A 19729-nucleotide genomic window follows, 5' to 3' on the forward strand; every position below is an offset into this window, starting at 1 on the left:
TCTGGCGAAAACAAGTGCCTGGTGGGAAAAATTTGGCCATAACAGATTCCTTTTAAAGTAAATACTATTTTCTGCATTCAGCCTCAGATCTCCAACCAGAGGAAAAGCCTTGATATGCATGACAATTTCTGTCATCTTGTCATTTTTCATTTAAATGCAAACTATTTTATTAGTTTATCAGAAATGGACAAATAATGAGGTAGATGATATTACCCATTTGCCAAAGTTTTATATAATAATCCGATTTTTAAAGTGTTTTTCTGGTAAAGCAAAGATGGAAGATGTCTGCAATAACCACCTGATTGTTCACGTTTGCCTTCGTGAGCAAGTGATTGAAAACTAATTTATCTGCAAAAAGGAGAATTTATCAGATGACTTGACAACATGACGCTGTTTTTTGACTAAGCTGACAAAGAACAAATGTTTTGAGATTTGATGTACTTTCATATGTATAGGTGTAAATATGTACATGTATAGTTACAGAGATGTCCATAAAAATAAAAATTATTCTGTCAAAACAGCCTGTTTCAATACATCTAATTTATAGTCATTTCATTTTGTTGTTGGATGTTTGTCTGACAATATTCAGCTATTGTGACAACTTGAGTAGGAATGTTGCACCATGTATTTGGTCGTCAGTAACACCCAAACCTTTTAAAATCTCATAGGATGTAAATCCTTTTTAAGCTGCTCAAGCAGTGCATATGCTGCTCTTTACACTTATATGCAAGACAACTTGCCGTTGTTATTTATTTCACACCACCCACAATGGACTGGAGACAACTTATGGAAGTTAATTGATTCCTTCTGTATGCTACTAATCTGTGTTATACTGTTTGGGACTTCACATCTGGTGTGTGGCAGACTGGGCTTTCTCAGTTGCTCTCCTCTGAGAAAGGACCTCAACTTTCTCAGAGATGCGCCCTGAGAAGGTTTCTCTTCTGTATGACAGCTAGAGACCTCAGCTCTGACAGGTTTGACATGCATATTCTTCTGCGAAATTGTACGCCATATTTAGTCATAATTGATAATCATAAAATCTGTTTAACATTAAATGACTTCAGGTTGTTTTGTTAGAACAAAATAAACTTAGCTTGCCCCCAACATCATGTTCTCTTAGAATGTGGAGAAGAAAACTCTCCAAATCTTATTTAGTGAAGTATTTTTTAAAGAAGTTGACAATATGAAGTGCCTGGGTTTGAATCCTGACCTGATCTTTCTGCACGGAGTGTGCATGTTCTCCTTTTCCATGGGAGACTTAATTTGAGCTTACATCTCAAAGAGGTAAGACTGGATTTAGACTTTATTGTAATTTGAGTATTAAGCCCCTTTTGCACTGCACTGTTGGACCCGGGTCGACCTGTTTTTGCATTAGCGAGTCCAGCTCAGAGACGACTTTCAGATGAGATTTTTATTATTTTTTTTTGTTAAATGTAAAGCTGAGGTAAATGTTTGCCTCAGCTTCCTCACTCATGAGCGCATACAGAAAAAATGGGACGGGAGACCCAAGACGAAAACTGTTTAGCAATAATTCGATTTACGTGACTCATCCTGCTCAATGCAAAATGACCAGGGCCATAGCCCCAATAAGACCGAGTCGAACAGAGCCGGGCTGGACCAGGCCGGACCCTGTAGTGCAAAAAGGGCGTTAGAATCTAAACCAGGGGTGGGCAAGTCCAGGCCTCGAGGGCCGGTCTCCCACAACCTTTAGATGTATCTCTACTTCAACACACCTGAATAGAATAATGAGGTCATTAACAGGACTCTGGAAAACCGGCCCTCGAGGACCAGGAGTCCCCATCCCTGGTCTAAAAGGAGGCCTCCAATCCAGGCATCGGGTGCCGATGTCCTGCAGGTTCTAGATGTGTCTCTGTTTCAACTTGGAGTTGAACTGGTCTGGTCTTGGAGTCAACTTGGAGTTGAAACAGAGACCAGTTTAATTCGTTTTAAGATAATTAAACTCTCTAACAACTCGTTAGCACGTTCCTATGGTATGGCCCTTGATTTTCTCCATTCTATCGTAAGCAAGCTGCAGACATAACATCTTCAGGCCCTCCAATATTTCCTCTGGAGACTGCAGTCATGCATCTCTTCCACCCACACTCACACAGTATGACATGTGCCACAATAAAAACAGTTTCATCACTTATGGCATTAACTCTTTCATCTCTGGGAGGTTTAGATCAGAACCTGGATCATCTCATGTCTGTGTAGGAAAAACCCTGCACATAGAACCCCAGCTGTGAGCTCTATACAGCAGTGAAGTGATCTGTGGAGATCATTTGTCATAGGCATTACTATGAAGAAAGAGCGCTGAATCCTTTTACAAAAACAATGACACCCCCCCCCCCCCCCACAGCTATGTTTTAATCTGTTAACACTGAGCCCCTCACGGCTGTTCAGGATCTCTCTCTAGGTTCCCTCGTGCCCCTTGATCAACGCACAACAAACGTTAATATTTTACTGTGCTAATTATGCAAAGCATTTTGTGAAAATAACATTTTGTTAGTTTTTAAATTTTTAAAATCTAACTACTGAGCGTACAGACTGCTGCTGCCCTACTTGTGACAGAATGGGACACTCTTAGGAGCTCAGTGAATTGCAGGAAGGCACCATGACTGGACATCACATGTGTAATGAGTCCAGTTTGGAAATTTTCTTACAATTACATATTCCATCTGTTAGTAGTACTACAACAAAGTGGAAGCAAGGCAGCCCTCGAATCAATATAAAATGTGCAAATAATTACTAGAAAACCATCACCCTGTGCTTGTGGCCAGGCAGCCCTGGGCATGAAGCCAAATCAAAAGCCACCATCGCTCTTTTCAACAATGACTTTCCAAAATGTGAAAATTGATAAAGAACATTGATAAAGAACTTCAACCCATGTAAAATGGAGACTTTGGAAGTACAACTATTTCAGCTTGTCTGATCTTTATTTGATATAACGGTGGCACCATCCAGGGCCACCAGACGAACATTTCCAACATGAGATGAATTTTGAATCTCCTTGAGGGAGAGAGGACCGAAACCAATTATTTTCTCTGCTGGGGAGCCGTGCAGAGGCATTTCATCACTTGGATTGTCAAAGCAAAGCTCGTTTTTCCTTTGAAATATAGTCCATCACAGAATATGTGCTAGCAAGCTAGATTATTAGATAGAGCAGCAGTGGTGTATGTAAAAAGGTGTAGAGGAGCGGTTTCCACACTTCTTTACATAGACCGCACAGCCCTGCAGGAGAACAGCTGCTCAGTCAGAGAAAATATGATGGGCCATTTTACAAATTTAGCTGTTTACGAGCAAGAAACTGAAAGGTTGGTGATCAAGTGACAGATATACTGCAAGAGACCTATGCTGGGTTAAAGCAGAAGGGATGTTGACAAACATCAAAAATCCGTTGTTTTGATTCTTTAAAAATGTTCCCTTAACTCATTCGGGTTGATCCCTGCTTCCTTCCTCCTCTGGTTTGTTAATCCCTTGTTTTACCTAAGCCGTCTTGACTACAACAGAAAACAAGATTATCACCCAAAGTGGAGGCTTAGCTTAAAGCAGTTGCTTTGGCAAACCTGATTTGTTGTGTGCAGCCATGTTCAGCCAGCCATATAAACTAATACTGTGTCCTGCGGCTCCCCATGAGAGACCCACTGACCTGGCTAATATGGAGGCTGCCCTGTGAGCACCACAAACACACACAGACCTATAGGCATCATAGTAAGCTATTAAGAAAGGACCTGAATCCTGCTAAAGTTCATAATCCAGTCTGATTTGACAACCTAGTGTCCTCCCTGTCTGCTCAGCGATAGCCTCCGCTATTTACCGCAAGCAATTATGTTCCCTCCTCTGTGCCGTGGTGAATTGTTTGCTCTGTAACTATTTTAGACTTTGGTTAGATTGCCATTTCAAGCATGAACCCCATCCCTTATATGTGAGCCTAAAGCCACTGTCAACAGAACAAGAGAAGATGTTTTTTTTATAAACGGTAAGATATTATGTCCTACTTGCCTGTTGAGCGTGAGAATTTACCCCGGAAGCGCAGCCAGCCTTAAAGGCACAAACCAACCCTTTCTTTGTTCATATTTCTAACTTTTGAGAAGACTGAACTTTCTGCCATAGTTTTTTACACTTACCTTACATTGAAATAAAAATTTTTAAAAAAGACTAAAGAAACACAATTGTTCAGCGTGCCTGATTTAAAATATAAACACAATGTTCAGTAGTGATGCTGACTTGGTTATTAGTGCTAATGAGGATGAGATGTTTTTTAAGCAGAAACCAGGCCTGTTCCAGCCTGTTCTCTGTCACTCTTAAAGGACAAGGAAAGGAGTTTGTATGTACATCTGAAAAAAGAAACAGCAGCCAGACTCTGCAACCAGGTACAATAAATTCGGGGACAACTGAAGAATATTCCAACTCCAATCAGAGAGCCCATGAACATTAAATACTATGATTTTGTTTTTCTTTTAAATTTAAATAGGCTTTGCCACAGAGGTTCTTTTGTTCTTAGCTGCTCATCAGGTAAGGTGCAGGTATCGTGATCTAGACAAGTAAGTAGATGGCTGCAAGAAAATTGTCTAAACTTTCCCATATCTGCAGTCAGAGCATTAATTAAAGAGTTTTTTTAAAAAACTGGAGCAAACATGGATGGACAAAGACCCAAATTAGTCTTGACACAACACACAGTGAGGCGTTTGTAAGGGAAGTAAAAGCAAATCTCTAAAGCTCATTGGTAAAGAGTGAAAGTAATTTCTTTTCAGTATGAGACTATGCTACTTTAATGAAAGATTAATTTATATTAATGTTTCTTACACAACTTTACCAGCAGTGGCGGTGAATGAAGAGCATGCTGTATAGCAATTAAACTGCAACTTTTGGATTACTGAATTAAAAAAATGGCTTACAGTCAAAAAAGCAATTATGCTGTTTTCAGTGTCCAGGCACTGCAAAAAGATTTCTGGGGAGGAATACAGTCTGATTATGTTTCTCTGTTTACAGGGGGGAAAAGTTCTCATTTGCCTGGGCTCGTCAGTGCTCTGGTCTGTTTTTGCGTATTCTATGCTTGAAATAAGCTGTTGTTGAATTTGAGAAATATTGAGTTATACACTTATTTGGAAACTAAATGTATTTATTCATTTCACTTTATTTAGTTATTTTAAGCATTTAAATTTAGAAGGGGGATTTTAGTTATGTAAAATTGCACTGAGATTAAAAAGCATTTGTTATTTATCTCTGCAGGTTTCAATTAAATTTCAGAAAAGAGTCACATGTTTCGCGTCTATTGGGTCAAAAACCTGCAGTGTGTTATTTTTCTCTGTCACTTATTGACTTAATTTAGCTCTTTTGATCTTTTTTTTCTTAGTCTCTCAAAAAGCCCTTAAAGCCTGAAGCTCGATCAGCACAGCTGGGACTGATGGATAGCTACACACACATTAACACACACATCAGAGTGAGATTTAAAAAAATATGATGCAAGAAATGTTTAAAATGGATGGTTGCTTTTGAATCCTGTATGTCTTATTATTTTTATATGGATTCTGATTGGAAAACTAATATTCAGAAAAGCTCTCCAACCAATCTGACTGAACTTGAACTATTTCAGAAGGACAAATCTGCTAACCTGTCTTTCTCTTGACATGGAACACTGGTGGAAATATACCGCGAGTAGACTGTGATTGCAGTAGTTTTACAAAGTAGTGACTCAAGAAGTTTTATTGACATAAAAATAATCTTGGCTTATCTCATTCTTTAGCAGTAATTAAACATGCACACATATCCAGAAGAGTCCCTGAGACACTGGAGGCCTTTTGATCCTCTTCTATAACACTCCCACTGGACAAGATGCACACAGGCACTTATGAGCCAACTTTAATGTGACTTTATGCCAAAGCTGTTGGAGGACAGCTGAGAAGTCCCATTGCACTGAGCGGCACTCTGTGCAGTAAGCTGCACAATAAGTCAGACCTGCATCCCTTCATAACCCACATTTATCACAGACCTGTGAGCCTCTTCAGCCTGGGGTAGAGAAAACACAAGAATTAAACTCCAACAGCTACGAAAGCTGCGCTCACTCTTGCTCATCATAATCTGCATAAACGATCAGACTGCATTTTATTGGGAGTTGCCGAACTCTTGCTTTCTACTACTTTCAATTTGGAAAGGTTTCCAGGCAACGACATGGAGCCCATAGCGGTGCCGAGAGAAGACAGAGGACGGAGGAACACTACTGAGGTAAACTCAGAATGTTACATTTTACACGGATAGTTTTCAGATAAAGTACTAGATCTAAGGTACATTTTCTAAAAACTAAGATTTCAAATAATTTGTTAATCCTTTAAAGTTAATTGTCCAGAAAAATGCTAAACTAAATTGTTCATTCTTTTTTCCCCCCCCCAAGTAGCAGGGTTTCTTGAGCTTTTTTCAAGTATTCTGAATTGGTTGTTCTACAGGTTTTCTAGGCATCTTTCAAACAAACAATAAATCAAATTTTATTTGTATAGCACCTTTCAGCAACAAGGCATTTCAAAGTGCTTTGCATCATAAAAGCAAAAAAATATAAAGTCATATTACATTTTGCCATCATTGCACATTAGATTATTGATTAATGTTTCATAATTATGTTTCAAAAGCAACTCTAAACAGGTGGGTTTTTAGTCTAGATTTAAAGAAACTCAGTGTTTTGGCTGTTTTGCAGTTTTCTGGAATTTTTTTCCAGATTTGTTGTGCATAGAAGCTTTAAAATATTTTGGGGACTTCAGCTTTTTTTTGTACTCATTTTACAGCCCATCTACCTAAATATGACTGCCTAGATTATAATGTAGATTGACTGAAAAGAAGAGGAAAGTCGACAAGTAGAACCAGAAAGGTCAGGTCTGAAACAACTAACTAATGAGAGTGACCTGTATCTAAAAGTTGTTCCTTTATCAAATTATAAAAACCTGACACGAGACTTTGTGACTTTGTGATTGTCAATGTATGTTGAAAATCACCATATTTTGCTAAATTACTAAATATTTTATGTAAACTGTGTTTTCCGACTTTTTCTTCAGATTTATAAAATGCATAAGCACAAATTGTGTCATTTCTGTTGTAACAAAGTTTCCAAAGATCAGCTATGGACCATTGTCAATAGAAGGTATGGTTTGTATCACAAAAATATGTGTGAGAGGAGGAGAAAGAGGGATACAGTTTTCTGAGAGGTCACTACACTCAAAACCTTTTTCTTGGTAATGTGTGAATGTGAATAGTATTGTACAGAGCCATTTTAGTGGTCTCTGGTATGTAACGCTACACACTGCCATCTATTGGATAACTAGCGTAAGTGCACAATAAATTTCCATCCCATATCGAGCCAGAAATCCCATACACTGCTTTAATTGATTTTTTGTGAACTGGAAATTTAAGTTAATCATATGTCCATTAAAGTGGACATCATGCATCACTGCTTATATTTACCTACTTGTTCTTTACAAATAGGAACATAGATACCTTGTTCACAGAGTATGAAGAAGAGAATTAGAAAACAACTCTCTCAGAAAAAAAAGGGATATAGAGGAATTAAGTTGAGGATTTGCTACCAGATTGCTCAAATGTAACAAGATTATACTTTTTAGAGTGGTCATGGTAGTGGTGGCCATGGTGTCAAAAAATTGACATTCAGTTTTTACCTTTTGTCATAAGTTATCAAAAACTAGATTTGCAGCCACACAGCCAAAGTTATACAAAGACATTAAAAATGTTCAGAAACCCTCAGTGTCTGTTAGAAAAACAATTGTTAAATTTCTTATATTTCCACTGTATAGCTGGTGTGGTGCACAACTTCATAAAGGCTCTGGTGATACAGAGCTGTATTTTGCATGGTGGGTTTTTTGCGTCTTTGATGTATTTACAAGACATAAAACATGTGCATCCATGTTCTACTTTCTATTTCAGGCAGCTGATGCTCAGAGTCTGCGCCAAAAATTGGAGAGGTGCACAGTTGACCCCGATCATTTACTTGGGATTGTGGGTATTGTAGGCACCGTTCTCAACCTGCTGGTGGTGGTGTTGGTGTATATCTACACCCCTGTTTAAAGAGTACAAGGAAACACTTACATAAGTAGATCTACTGATGGCTTGCAGTACATTTTCTTGTATTAGAAGGTTGTTCAGCAGATGTTTGTAATTGTGACTGGTCATTTTAATCTACTGTGTCTTATTCAAACATCAGTTTAAAATTGGTGTGTATTTAGTGAATTGTGAATGCGCGAGATTCAAAAGTCGTAAACATGATATACTGTGGTGATATTTAATAATGTAACAGCACTTGCAACAGCACATTTTGTTTGATCTGCAGTTTATTTTAATGTCTCTTTATGTGAATGTTTCTTGGTCATTTCCTGAAGTTTTGTATTATGATGTTTTTGTGGGTATCAATTTTGTTTGATTTTTAGCTTAGGATTTTTTTTTTTTAAGCAACAATATTTATCTACCCTAGAAGTCTCTTCTGAAAAACAAAAATAAATACATGATACATTCAACCCACAAACAAAAGGAAACTGAAAACCTGGACAGAATCCATGGAAATCAGAGACTAATATTTTAATTATAATCCTTCAGGTTTTAAATATACAATTTATTCTTTAAAAAATGTACTTTTTTTGCTCTAAAGGAAGAAAAAAAATAGCATGTTCGGTTAAATTTCTATTAACAAAGCTACATACAGCCACTGTCAGTTAAATACAACAAAAGGCAACTTACAAACACGTTTTACTTTTATATGCAGGGACAGTTTGCATCCACTTAAGCAAAACAATATACTGTTCCTCTTTGTGTCTCATTCTGAAATTACTAAATGTATATGTGTGTATGATGCTGTTTGAAAATATGTCATCATTTCAGTCAGTTGCAATGCATTGATTAGGGTGTAGGTGAAGTTAAACCAGGACTGATATTAATATCAGGCAGTATTTGGCAGCTGGTGATAATGTCGATCTTCTCGGACACGGCTTTCAGATCCTCCAGAATTAATCTGATACTGTGGGAAGCGTTGATGATGGCACTCTGGGATGTATTCAGCTGAGATGTCACACTGTGGACCTAATTTACAAACACAAAGTTAACCAATGAACTGAGAAGGTACTTCTTACTGTATGGAAAGACATTCTGTCAGCTCTAAGGTTCATGTCTGCATTGCATGTCAGAACTTTTACTTTATTAAACAAAATAATTCCTATCTCTGGGAGAATTTCGTTGGAAGTAATCTTTTATTTTGACCAGCATGTTTCTTCTGATTGAAAGAAATATTAATGTTTTTGGAGTGGGCCAGTCAGGGTACCGACTTGAATCTGATCTCAGCTGAAGATTAGGGTGATGGCAAAGAGGCCTTCCAACCTCAAAGGCTGTTACGAGTTAATTACTAAAGAACATTCATTAAAATGCTAGTGGAAGCAGAAAAAGCTGGTCAGCAAATACAAGAATGATATGAATGTTATAATGCCAAAATAGATTTTTCCGGTAATTACTGCAGTTATAAGTATTTTGTGATGCACCATTTTTGCATGTAAAGTTAAGAATTATTTTTTTCTTATACATAATTGTCTTATTTTGCTTTATTATCTTTTGAGAGATACCTGTCACATTTCCTATCAAAAACAAGTTAAATCAAAAATATTCTACATCTTTATAAATTAGGTGTGGAATTGCTTCATCTAAATTAGATGACAGATTATATCAGAAGTGGTGCAACAGAGAAGAAAGACTTTAGATAACTATTAAGTCAAGCATTGACAAATTATTGGTTCAAGTAGAAACACAGCATACCTCCTTACAGGCACTGCCGTAAACCTGTCGGACCCTCTGCCCCACATCAGTATACAGCCGGCTGTTGGACTCCTGCAGCTTCTGCTGTAGAAGGGTATCTCCTGCTAACAGAATTATAAACAGAGCAGGGACTGAAACTTGACAGCTACCTAATAGATAAAAACAATCAAACAAGAAATTTTAGTGGACAAAGACCTTCTAAGTTTGCGTGATATGATTAGGTTAATAACATACAAATATGTAAAGTTGGTAATAGATCTTTTGTTTCATTGTTATTTGTCACAAATAAAGTTCTATGAAATTAATCAGATATTTATGTCCTTTTTGAAGTTGTCCTTCCACATACAATGCCATCGACATGGTGGTATCTGTAAAAATTAATTTACCTTCTGCAATAAATAATTGCAGAAAGTAAACCCCAATAGTTCTGTATCAGTACCATTACACCACATTGTGTAATGAATTTTTAAATATCAGATAGGAAACTTATCATATACTCTTAAATTTATTGAAGGAGACAGTGTCTTTGTGCATCAACACAGAGCTGTGTGTGTGTCCTCACCATAAGGCTTGTGTGAAGGGCTCGGTCTGTCTTCTACTATCGACTGCACATCGGGGTTGTCTCTGACCACAATAAGAGGGGGCAGCTCTCTCTTGAGTATCTGAGCACCTTCCATTACAGAGGATCTGACCGCCTGCTGCGGATCATCTTCACTGTCTGTCTCCGAGGCTTCCCCAGGAACCTGACAGCATCCATTAAACGCATTATAAAAAAATAGAGCTCAAATTCTCAAAGTGTATTTGTATTTCTATTTGCTAACCTTGGCTCCTCCTGCGGTAGTTTGGTGAGAAGTTAGAGAAGTGATGTAGACTTCATCATCGGAGTCCGTTTCAGAAGCTTCCCCCTGCACCACTATCGGGTATCTGCTGCTGGACATGGCTGGAAACACAACAAAACAACATTGGATGGGCAGCGAAAGGACTCAATTTGAATTTGTCACTTCATTGTAAATAAAAGAATGGGGGTTTTGCATTACACAATGGATATATGAGCAGAATCAAATTCAGAAAATTTCCAACCTTTCCTGTCGAAAACAAATCACATGAGCGAGGAAGTCGCTTGCTTTCTAAGGTCCAATGACATCGGATACAGGAAGCGCATGAAAAATACGCTTTGTATTTTGATTGGCTCCCTGGTATATTACAGAGGTTTGTGTATCACGCCGGCGTACTCGGAAGCTACATTTAGATGTGAACCTGCTGTTTATCTGGTATCAGGGAGGCTGTTCAATCACTATATTATTTTTATTACTTACCTTGTCTTTAGTAGCACAAAAAGGGTTCTTCTCCTGTTGATAATCCATATAAATGAATTAAAGTACCTTTAGCTTCGCCTGCATTTTTTTTTTTTTACGGAGTGCCCTGGCGGATATATCGAGTGCAACCTGAGAAGCAGAAGTAGGCTAGCAGAGTACGGGAGGTTTGACAAGTAAGCTAATATAGTGAAAATTTGAATCTAATGCTATATTTGTAGTGGTTAATTTCGATAAGTGATCCTTCTATTGTTTTTTTTTTTTTCTCTACTACGTTTTCGTATATATCTCATTCTGTTATGCTAAGAAATATTTCATTACCGGTTGCTAACCAAATCTAGCTAGCTAATACTAAACAGAGGAACAGGATTTTAATGTTTACAGCTGATTTTCTTAATGTCCCATCCTTTCATAGAGCTTTATGTTAATTTTAAGTGTTTTTGCAGAATGGCAGACGACTCCTTGTTTGAGTTTCTCCATATGGAAATTGTTTCGCACATTTTCAACGAGCAGCAGTCGAGTAAAGGAGAGCTGGACAACAAGGTCTGTTTATTTACAAACTTGAGTCAAATTGTTTTTCTGATGTAGAGAAAGCCTGTAAGCAATTGCATATATCTAATCCATTAATATATACAAAAATAAAAATAAAAACTTGGATAAAATTTAAAGCTGCAAAATTAGCAAAACACAAAAAATATGATACTTAAATTACTTTTGGGCATGTTGGATACTAATACATACCAAGTAATTGTCTGTCTTCTCTCTAAATTCTGTGTAGCACAAGTTTAGCATTTACAATACCATATTACAAGATATTTTGTTGCATTTTTTTAACCAATTCACTTGTATGTCTATATATTATTGCACCCAAGGACAGAGCGGCATGTATTTCTCTCTTAGAAGCGATGGGCTTCAGGGTGGGACAAGGTCTCATTGAGAGGTAGGTGATATTTCTAATAAGGGATATTTAACAGTGGATGCATATCCGACCACTGATCTCCCTTCTAAGATGTATACGATTTGATGTTTGCTTGCAGGCTGACACGGGACACCCCCAGCTTTAAGGATGAGTTGGATATTATGAAGTTTATTTGTAAAGACTTCTGGACTAAGGTTTTTAGGAGACAAGTAGATAACCTCCGGACAAACCATCAGGTAAAATATTGTTGAAAAAATCTGGTTCACAGAGAAGAGCAATGATTAAATTTAATTTCATTTATGGTGCTGAAGACAGTGTCAAACGAGACACTGCTTTGTAATATTTTAATATTGACATACAGAAAGCAAAGCTTCCAATTCTGCCCAAGGTTCCTATAAATGACAAACAGCATTTGAATTAAAACCAAAACCCTGCAAAGTTCTTCTTTTAAAAGGTTTTTTATTAAAAAATCAAACAAAAAAAACTACTGTTAGAATGTTAACAATTCTAGAAATGTGTGTGTTTCAGAAGAGCATTAGCAAATGTGAATGTCCAGAATAAAATATAGCGCAGTCTAACCATGTATTTTACACCACAGGGAACCTATGTTCTACAGGACAACAAGTTTTCTTTACTGACTCAGTTTTCCAGTGGGAAACAGTATCTGGATCAGGCCCCCAAGGTACAGAATTATCACCTTGTACACTCAAGTAGATGTACACTGCAGTTAACTTTAAATCTAACATAAACAGGCAGATAAAATGTTTATGACACGCAGCTTATGAAAACAGTTTGTTTTGGTTAAACTGTAGCTGATCAATCTATTCTGTTTCCCAGTATCTTGCTTTTTCTTGCGGTGTGGTGAGAGGAGCTCTGTCTAACCTTGGGCTGGAGAGTGTGGTGACAGCTGAGGTCTCCATCATGCCGTCATGTAAGTGTCCAATACATGACTTCTATTCCTATGTGCAGGACTAAGGTATAATATTTTCACAGATTCCAAGCGGTAACTAAAATGGTTAGCTACAGCAACTAAAACTCACAAGCAACTAAATTGCTTCTGAGTTGTTTTTTAGACAGGTAATGGTTCTAATTATAAGCATTAATCAAGTAACATAACACCTCTGGATAAAAACCTGATTAATGATAGACTAGGATGGACGACCTGTTCACCATGTTGGCTTCATCAGCTGATACATAGCTGTCTGATAAGTTTGTATAATGCTATCTAATAAAAGGATGTAAAACGGTTATAATAATTTGCCCAGAATTGAACCTTGTGGAACATCACAGGTTATGAAAATTGATTTAAGAGATGTACTCTGAGATAACAGGCAGTATTATTAGGGGGGAAAAAAACTGACACTGTATTTTTTCTCTCTAACTGTGCAATTTGAGAAAAAAAGTTTAGTTTTTTTTTTTAACAGATGACTTGAATAAAACTTGAACTGATTTTATTTGTTTTTGTGAATGTTGTATGTTTTTTCTCTGCAACGGCTTCACAATGTTAGAAAATTTTGCGCTGGTGGTAATATTGGTAAATATTATGATGAAAATACCAGTTGCCATTTTCTTCTTTCCTCTTCTTCTCATTTGTGTTTCCATCACTCTGTGACCTTCAGCATTTTGGACAATGTCAATAATTTCCAGTATGAGACTCTGTTGCTGTAAGACTCTAACAGCAGCAGTAATATTACTTTACTGTGAAAACACAGCTTCATAATACTTGAAAAATATTACTGCACTCCAAACAGTCCTGTGTGATATGAATATTGCACCATATTTGAGATTTATTATACAGTCCTAATAGCCAGAGCGTGCAGCCTGTTTAGTGAAACCTTAAGGTCAACCATATCTGATGTTTTGCTAAGATCAACTAGTGCATTTTGGAACAAGCGTCATTAACCAATCATTGTCCCCTAAAAAGTCTCAGTGGAGTGCTACTTTAACAGGCCTGACTGATAAGACTTAACCAGGATAAACATGACAGTTTTAAATGAGACCACTGGAGGTCAGTGTGTGTCTCATTGAAAAAAGAAATAATTACTGCTGCTACAGGATAAATGTGCACTGACTGATCAGTAAGCCCAGATCATCCCATTAACTGTGCCGACCATTTTTGTTACTTTACTTTTGTGTAGATTATAATAATGGTTCCCTTTTTTTGCCTTTTGTTTTCCTAGGTAAGTTTCAGGTGGTCATCCAGAAGCTGTGACCCAGTTGCCTTGGTTGCCGCGGTACACATAAATGGTGCCAACGTGTTGGGAGGAATGTACCTTTATTTCCACTGATCATAACGGACATTGGAATATAGGATCACAAATGGGTCAACTCAGATCCTCCAAACTGCTGTTTGGACTTCAACAGCCCACTTTGGAGGTGCACTTTTGGTTTTGTGCATTTTGTTTTTCTCTTTTTTTTTAATTTTTGAAATGCTTGTCCATTTAAACTGTGTAATATAAAAAGTTATCAGTTCTTGTGTAAAGTATTTTTGGGGGAGGCTGGCACTGATTGGTCAGCTAAATGTTAGAACAACTTATCCAGTGCATACTTCTGTCTAAACATTCATAATTTGTAAAAGCTTGCTTCAATGAACTAACTAGGAAAGCCTTGCTTGGGAACAAAACTGCTGGACCCAAATATTAAATGTAAAGAGTTGTTTATCAGCAGATGTAGTGAAAAACCAAACAAAAAAATAAATAAATAAAGCCAATTCTATAACTAGTGTGTCAGGAATTCCTCCTATATTTTGTTCCCTGATTGTCAAAGTTAATGTAAACCTGATGCAAGTTTAGAACATCACTTGAATTTCTAATGAAGCTTAAACAGCAAATTGTTTGCTAAATGTTGGATGCTGTTGGTGTATCTGGCCAGTTTGTGAACAGATCAGGTATGAAAAAAAAACACATGGCAGAACTGCATCCATGTCTGGTGGTTTTTTTTTGTTGTTTTTTTGTCATTTTGCCTCTCTGCAATCAATTAGTAGTAATTTGGATTCATGTTGCTGGCACAGGGTTGAAATGGAATTAGATCTTGTGTCAAGAGTACATTAAAATGTATAATTAGAATCAGATCTTGTTTGTTGGTGACCCTGATCTTCTAAACTGATTGACTCTTATTCTACAAGCACTACTTCTACCAAATACTAGATTTGCAATGCTGACCTGATTTCATGTGTATATACGTTTTCTCAGTTGGCTGTAAATCATGTTTGTAAAGTTATTTCTTGAACTGCATTATGTTCAATAACGATGTGTTTGTTCTCTGTTCAGTCATAGGGTCTTAAAACAAGACTTCCCTATGTAAACTTAATAAAACTGTGTTGTAATAAACAATGCACTCTATGAAAATCTTGTCTTGTTTGGTAGAGGAACTCAAACTACATTCAAAAAATCTTTTGAAAGCAGTAGCCTCCTTAAGCCACCAGATGGAGACACAGGACAATCATTATTACACGTTTGAGGGTTTTCTTTATTCACGTCTCAGTTTTACTTTACACAAATACTTGTGTTCCTCATCATATATGTTTGCTGAAGACAACAATTTTTTTTTTATTAAAGGAGAGTAATACCAGATGTGCTCCTGTCAGGTTTTCCATCAGCAACATAAACATTCCCCAAAGGAGATTTGGTTTGGTTCTAAGGAGACAGAGGCATACGGGACGCATACTTAAAAATTTCCAGTTTCAGTGAAGAGTAATGTATTCTATTGTTATAACTCATAAAATGATATTTTTGCTTGATAGGTTTATGTTCTGTAAGATGGCCAATGCACAATTCAGGGTTTTAAATATGATCTAGTGAATTGTGAAGATTTTAAGCCTTGTTTCATTCAGTTTGTATTTTTTAATTGTATGTGTGGATGATAAAGATTTTATTGCTTGACTACCTCTTTATTCTCAACACTTTTGTCTCAAACTGTTGTGTTCCCCTGTTAGAACATCTCAGAAACAAGTATGCTTAAGCTATCTAAAGTTTTCAAGAGAAGTTAAGGAAAATTGCTGAATGTGCCATAGTTATTTTTCACTTGTAAATCTGCACAGTTTTAACGTAACCCTTATGAAACTTTTATTCAACCATAGGAATCCAGAGGAGGAGAAAAAAACAGACTAGGAACCTCAGTTAGTTGTCTGTATTCCTATGCAGCTAAGCTCAGTCTTTTTCTGTTCGTTGCAACCCATTAAACAGCCCAAAATCCTCTCTTGAGAGGAGGAAAATAATCAGGAGGAGGGATTAGAGACAGACTGAGAGGGGGGTAGAGTTTTAGAAAGTTGGTGGAGGAGGAGATTAGCAGAGTGGGCAAAAAAGAAAAATAGATGGAGAAAATGGAGAGCCTGGAAGGAGGCTGTAGGGAGAAGAAAGGAAGAAAAGAGACTTTCATTGGAGGTCCTTGGAAGCAGAGAGCTAGGAGAAGGAAACAGAAAAAGGTGACAAAGGTGTAATAATGGTCTTCAGGCAGTGTTTCCTTTCACCTGCAAACAAATTCCTCTGCTGAAAAGTAGGGTTATATGGAGACTGATTCTTCCAGTGAAACTGAGGGACAATAGTTACAGCTCAGCAGGGACATTTTGTGTCCTTTTCTACATGTCTTTTTTCCCCTCCCTTGTGTCGCCCAATAGCCTCAGAAAGGAGCCTGAAAGTAGGGGGCTCAAGAGCTGCGCTCAGAACAGTTCATGTTTCTGTAACTAAAGTTCACCAGACAAGTACATAGAAATATGCTGTCCAGACTGAAAAATTACTCATCACCTGTTTATTTCTGACAACAAGGAGCGTGCATCTCCCTTTAAAAGATTAGGGTTTTCTTGACTGTATTATGGGTAACAGCTCTCTAGTTCAAAACTTATTGAACCCCTTATATTGAGTAGAGGTTTCTCTTCATAGACTCTCTTGAACTCCCCTAAATCTCTTGTTTGATAAATTGTGACTGCTTCACTGAGTCCTTCACTTTTCAAGAAGCAAGAAAAGGTGAGACACACAGAAACGTCCTGGTTGCATAAGTGATTTCCCCCTGAAACTACTACTTTGCTACATCACCTATTTAAATCATGTTCAGCAATCAGACTTTTATAGTTAACAGCTGCCATCAATTAATAGTGACACAAATAAAGCAGAGGTCACCAATCTCCAATATTGCCCATATATCTGGACTAAAGAGTACAGTCTTGCATTTCAAACAAAACATCCAGATCTTGCTAAAGTCTCCCAAAATCTTGTGGGAATTTTGGTTATCACTTCTATTAGGATAAACTGCTACTACTGTCACCATCATTGACTGTCAAAAACACAAGTTTGACACAACTGTGAAGGTTGCCAAAAACACACTCTACCCACAGTGAACCATGTTGGTGACGGGTATCATGATTACTTTTTTTCAGAAGGAACTGGGGTTCTGTCAAAGTGTGAAATCATTACCAGATCTAGACACAAATAAGCTTTGACAAAAAACAAAAACAAACAAAAAACAAACTAATCGTCCAGGTGAGTGCTCGAAAGCTGAACATGAAGACAGATTTTTATAGCCTCTCAACAAACCTTCAAAAGAATAAACAGAAGAAAAAATTTAGTTGTCTTCACAATCTGAGCGATTTGACATCAAACAGCATCAAAAACCAAAAAATCATGGTCTGACATAAATTTGTTATAAAGGTATTACTATTAAACTTTACCTGTAATAACATAAAGCTACATAATTTTTAATGTTTACTAAGTAATACTTTGATAACAAATTCATGTCAGATCATGATTTCTTGGTTAATGTCAAGTTGTCCTAACAAAGACATTTTGAATAATGTCAACTTTGTATTAAAAGTGTCATTATTTACCAAATGACACGTTATGACAACAATCATAAAGACTTACTCATGTTCATGACTGGTGTTATGTCATGTTTATGACGGTGTCATGACAGTCTTATTCACAATCCATCAAATAATGTGCTACCTTGCAGAGTTGCACTAACAAGTCCTCACACACGCATATTGCTGGGCTTAATTTGCATTATCTCATGGGAAGACACAAAGTTTCTTCCTCTCAAACTCTCCCACAACTCTTTTCTCGCCAGTTTTCATCTTCCCCCACCCTTACCTTTTTTTTCCCCTTTCTTATTTCATTCAACGTTTTCCACTCATGCATGGCGGGATGCTCAGGCTCACAGACACACAAACACAAACTTTGTCTCTTTGGCCCATATGTTGACCTGTGGTGGACCTGAATGCAGCCATCTGCCTGCCTTTCCTCTGTCCCGCAGCGCAGGAGTGTGGGATAATGTCTCTAGGAAACAATGCCACATACCCATACAAGCACACACATGCCTCTAAACCCTGCACAGCTAACCAATCACTCCCAGGAAGGCCAACCCATCTGCTGTTGTAGAGACTAGATAATAGAGCTTGAGTGTGTGCATGTATGAGGAAAAAGTAAAGACTTCTTGAGTCAGTAATGAGGATCCTTAAGAAGACCGTTCTCTTATTTTATCTGAATGATAAGCACCTATACATTTTAGACATTTTGTGCCGAACATGACAGAGGCTTACTCTGCCATGTTCTAACCAAAAAAACCTGAAAACTGAAAACTAAACAATCTGCAACCATGTTTTGGTCATTAGTCTAGAGAAGACTAAACTAGGTCAGCTGAGCAGGAAGAAAGTGAAAAGGTGTGTAAGTGGCAATAATATCAGAAAAAAAAAACATTTTACACATCCTGAGCTTCTCTGTGTTTTGTTATGGTAAAATCACATTATTTTTGGATATTATGTTAGAAGCCATCAGAGACAAATGCATAATTGTGTGTAGGAACGGCTGAGTTACATGGCTTTCCAAAGTGTTTACATGTCAAAATCTGATAGGTCTTCATCTGTTTAATATCTTCTACAGTATATCTACTCTTTAATCTGATACTCCTATTGAAAACTATTGCGTTCGATATATGTTCCACCTGTGGGTAATGAATCTTCAGTATAAGCAGCTTTTTCTGTGAAGACCTCAGGAGAATATTAATGAACAAACGACATCATGAAGATCAAGGAATATAGCAGAGAGGTTGTGAAAGTTGTGGAGAAGTTAAAAGCAGGTTGTAAAACAGAATCCCTGGGCTTAAAGCACAGTGCAGTCATTGGGAAATGAAAGAATGGCACAACTAAGCAAGTAAACTAATTGGCCGGATAAAGAATGTATTAACCAAAGAACAGCCTTGAGGCCCCTGGAGAGGCTAGAAAAGCTGCAGAACTCCTCTGCTCAGTTGGAAAAGATTGTTGATATGACAGCCATTAATCATGCAATCTGCAACTGGAGCTTTAGTTCATTGTGCTGAAGAAAAAGGCATTCAATATGGTAAATCCCAGAATTTTACCGAAACTCTCACCTTACACTTCTGCAGGAAAAAATATTCCTCTCTGGTTTTATAATTATTCTTATCAACAATTTCTTGTAAGTCCTGGGATCCAACAAAGATCCATTTTGGGGACATTTATTTCTTGAATATAAAAATAATTTGTCTAATCCAATGCATTACTGTTTTTGTTTCCTGTACTTCTTGCTGATGATAGCAATTTATTTTAGTTGTAAAACTTTCCTCAGCTATCATCACTAAACTATTGCTTATTTGGAAACTAATTGAAGTTTAATCAGTTTCTCTTGATCTATTAAATCTAAACTGTACATCCAGTTCTTCTCTCTAAACTGGAAGTTATTCAGTATGGGATGTATCA

General features: G+C 37.2%; 2 protein-coding genes across 3 annotated transcripts; one reads left to right on the forward strand and one right to left on the reverse strand.

Annotated features, from left to right (window-relative positions):
- Positions 1–8269: 8269 nt before the first annotated feature.
- On the reverse strand, positions 8270–10949 carry bloc1s3 (biogenesis of lysosomal organelles complex-1, subunit 3). 2 transcript variants are annotated; one of them, XM_044118688.1, is made up of 5 exons: positions 10876–10949; positions 10617–10735; positions 10358–10538; positions 9796–9896; positions 8270–9072 (listed from the first exon to the last, which is right to left on the reverse strand). In XM_044118688.1, exons 2-5 carry the CDS (start codon positions 10731–10733, stop codon positions 8893–8895), a joined length of 579 nt encoding a protein of 192 aa, XP_043974623.1. In that variant the 5' UTR covers positions 10734–10735; positions 10876–10949; the 3' UTR covers positions 8270–8892. The 2 variants fall into 2 exon arrangements, with proteins under 2 accessions (XP_043974623.1, XP_043974622.1); XM_044118687.1 differs by having other exon boundaries at positions 9796–9899.
- Positions 10950–11025: 76 nt separating this feature from the next.
- On the forward strand, positions 11026–15359 carry trappc6bl (trafficking protein particle complex subunit 6B, like). Its single transcript, XM_044118689.1, has 7 exons — positions 11026–11284; positions 11555–11651; positions 11981–12048; positions 12146–12263; positions 12626–12709; positions 12865–12958; positions 14208–15359. Exons 2-7 carry the CDS (start codon positions 11556–11558, stop codon positions 14237–14239), a joined length of 492 nt encoding a protein of 163 aa, XP_043974624.1. The 5' UTR covers positions 11026–11284; position 11555; the 3' UTR covers positions 14240–15359.
- The last annotated feature ends 4370 nt before the right edge of the window (positions 15360–19729 follow it).

This window comes from Gambusia affinis, linkage group LG06 (assembly GCF_019740435.1).
Source record: "Gambusia affinis linkage group LG06, SWU_Gaff_1.0, whole genome shotgun sequence".
Lineage (NCBI taxonomy): Eukaryota > Metazoa > Chordata > Actinopteri > Cyprinodontiformes > Poeciliidae > Gambusia > Gambusia affinis.

What these genes read in the sequence shown, in the direction of transcription:
- trappc6bl (XM_044118689.1), top strand. Translation starts at nt 11,556, where the DNA reads ATGGCAGACGACTCCTTGTTTGAGTTTCTCCATATGGAAATTGTTTCG. An exon ending in AAGGAGAGCTGGACAACAAG is followed by an intron (nt 11,652 to 11,980) that starts GTCTGTTTATTT and finishes ATTGCACCCAAG; the next exon opens with GACAGAGCGGCATGTATTTC. An exon ending in ACCTCCGGACAAACCATCAG is followed by an intron (nt 12,264 to 12,625) that starts GTAAAATATTGT and finishes TTTACACCACAG; the next exon opens with GGAACCTATGTTCTACAGGA.
- bloc1s3 (XM_044118687.1), bottom strand. Translation starts at nt 10,733, where the DNA reads ATGTCCAGCAGCAGATACCCGATAGTGGTGCAGGGGGAAGCTTCTGAA. An exon ending in CTACCGCAGGAGGAGCCAAG is followed by an intron (nt 10,539 to 10,616) that starts GTTAGCAAATAG and finishes GGATGCTGTCAG; the next exon opens with GTTCCTGGGGAAGCCTCGGA. An exon ending in CCCTTCACACAAGCCTTATG is followed by an intron (nt 9,900 to 10,357) that starts GTGAGGACACAC and finishes TAATTCTGTTAG; the next exon opens with CAGGAGATACCCTTCTACAG.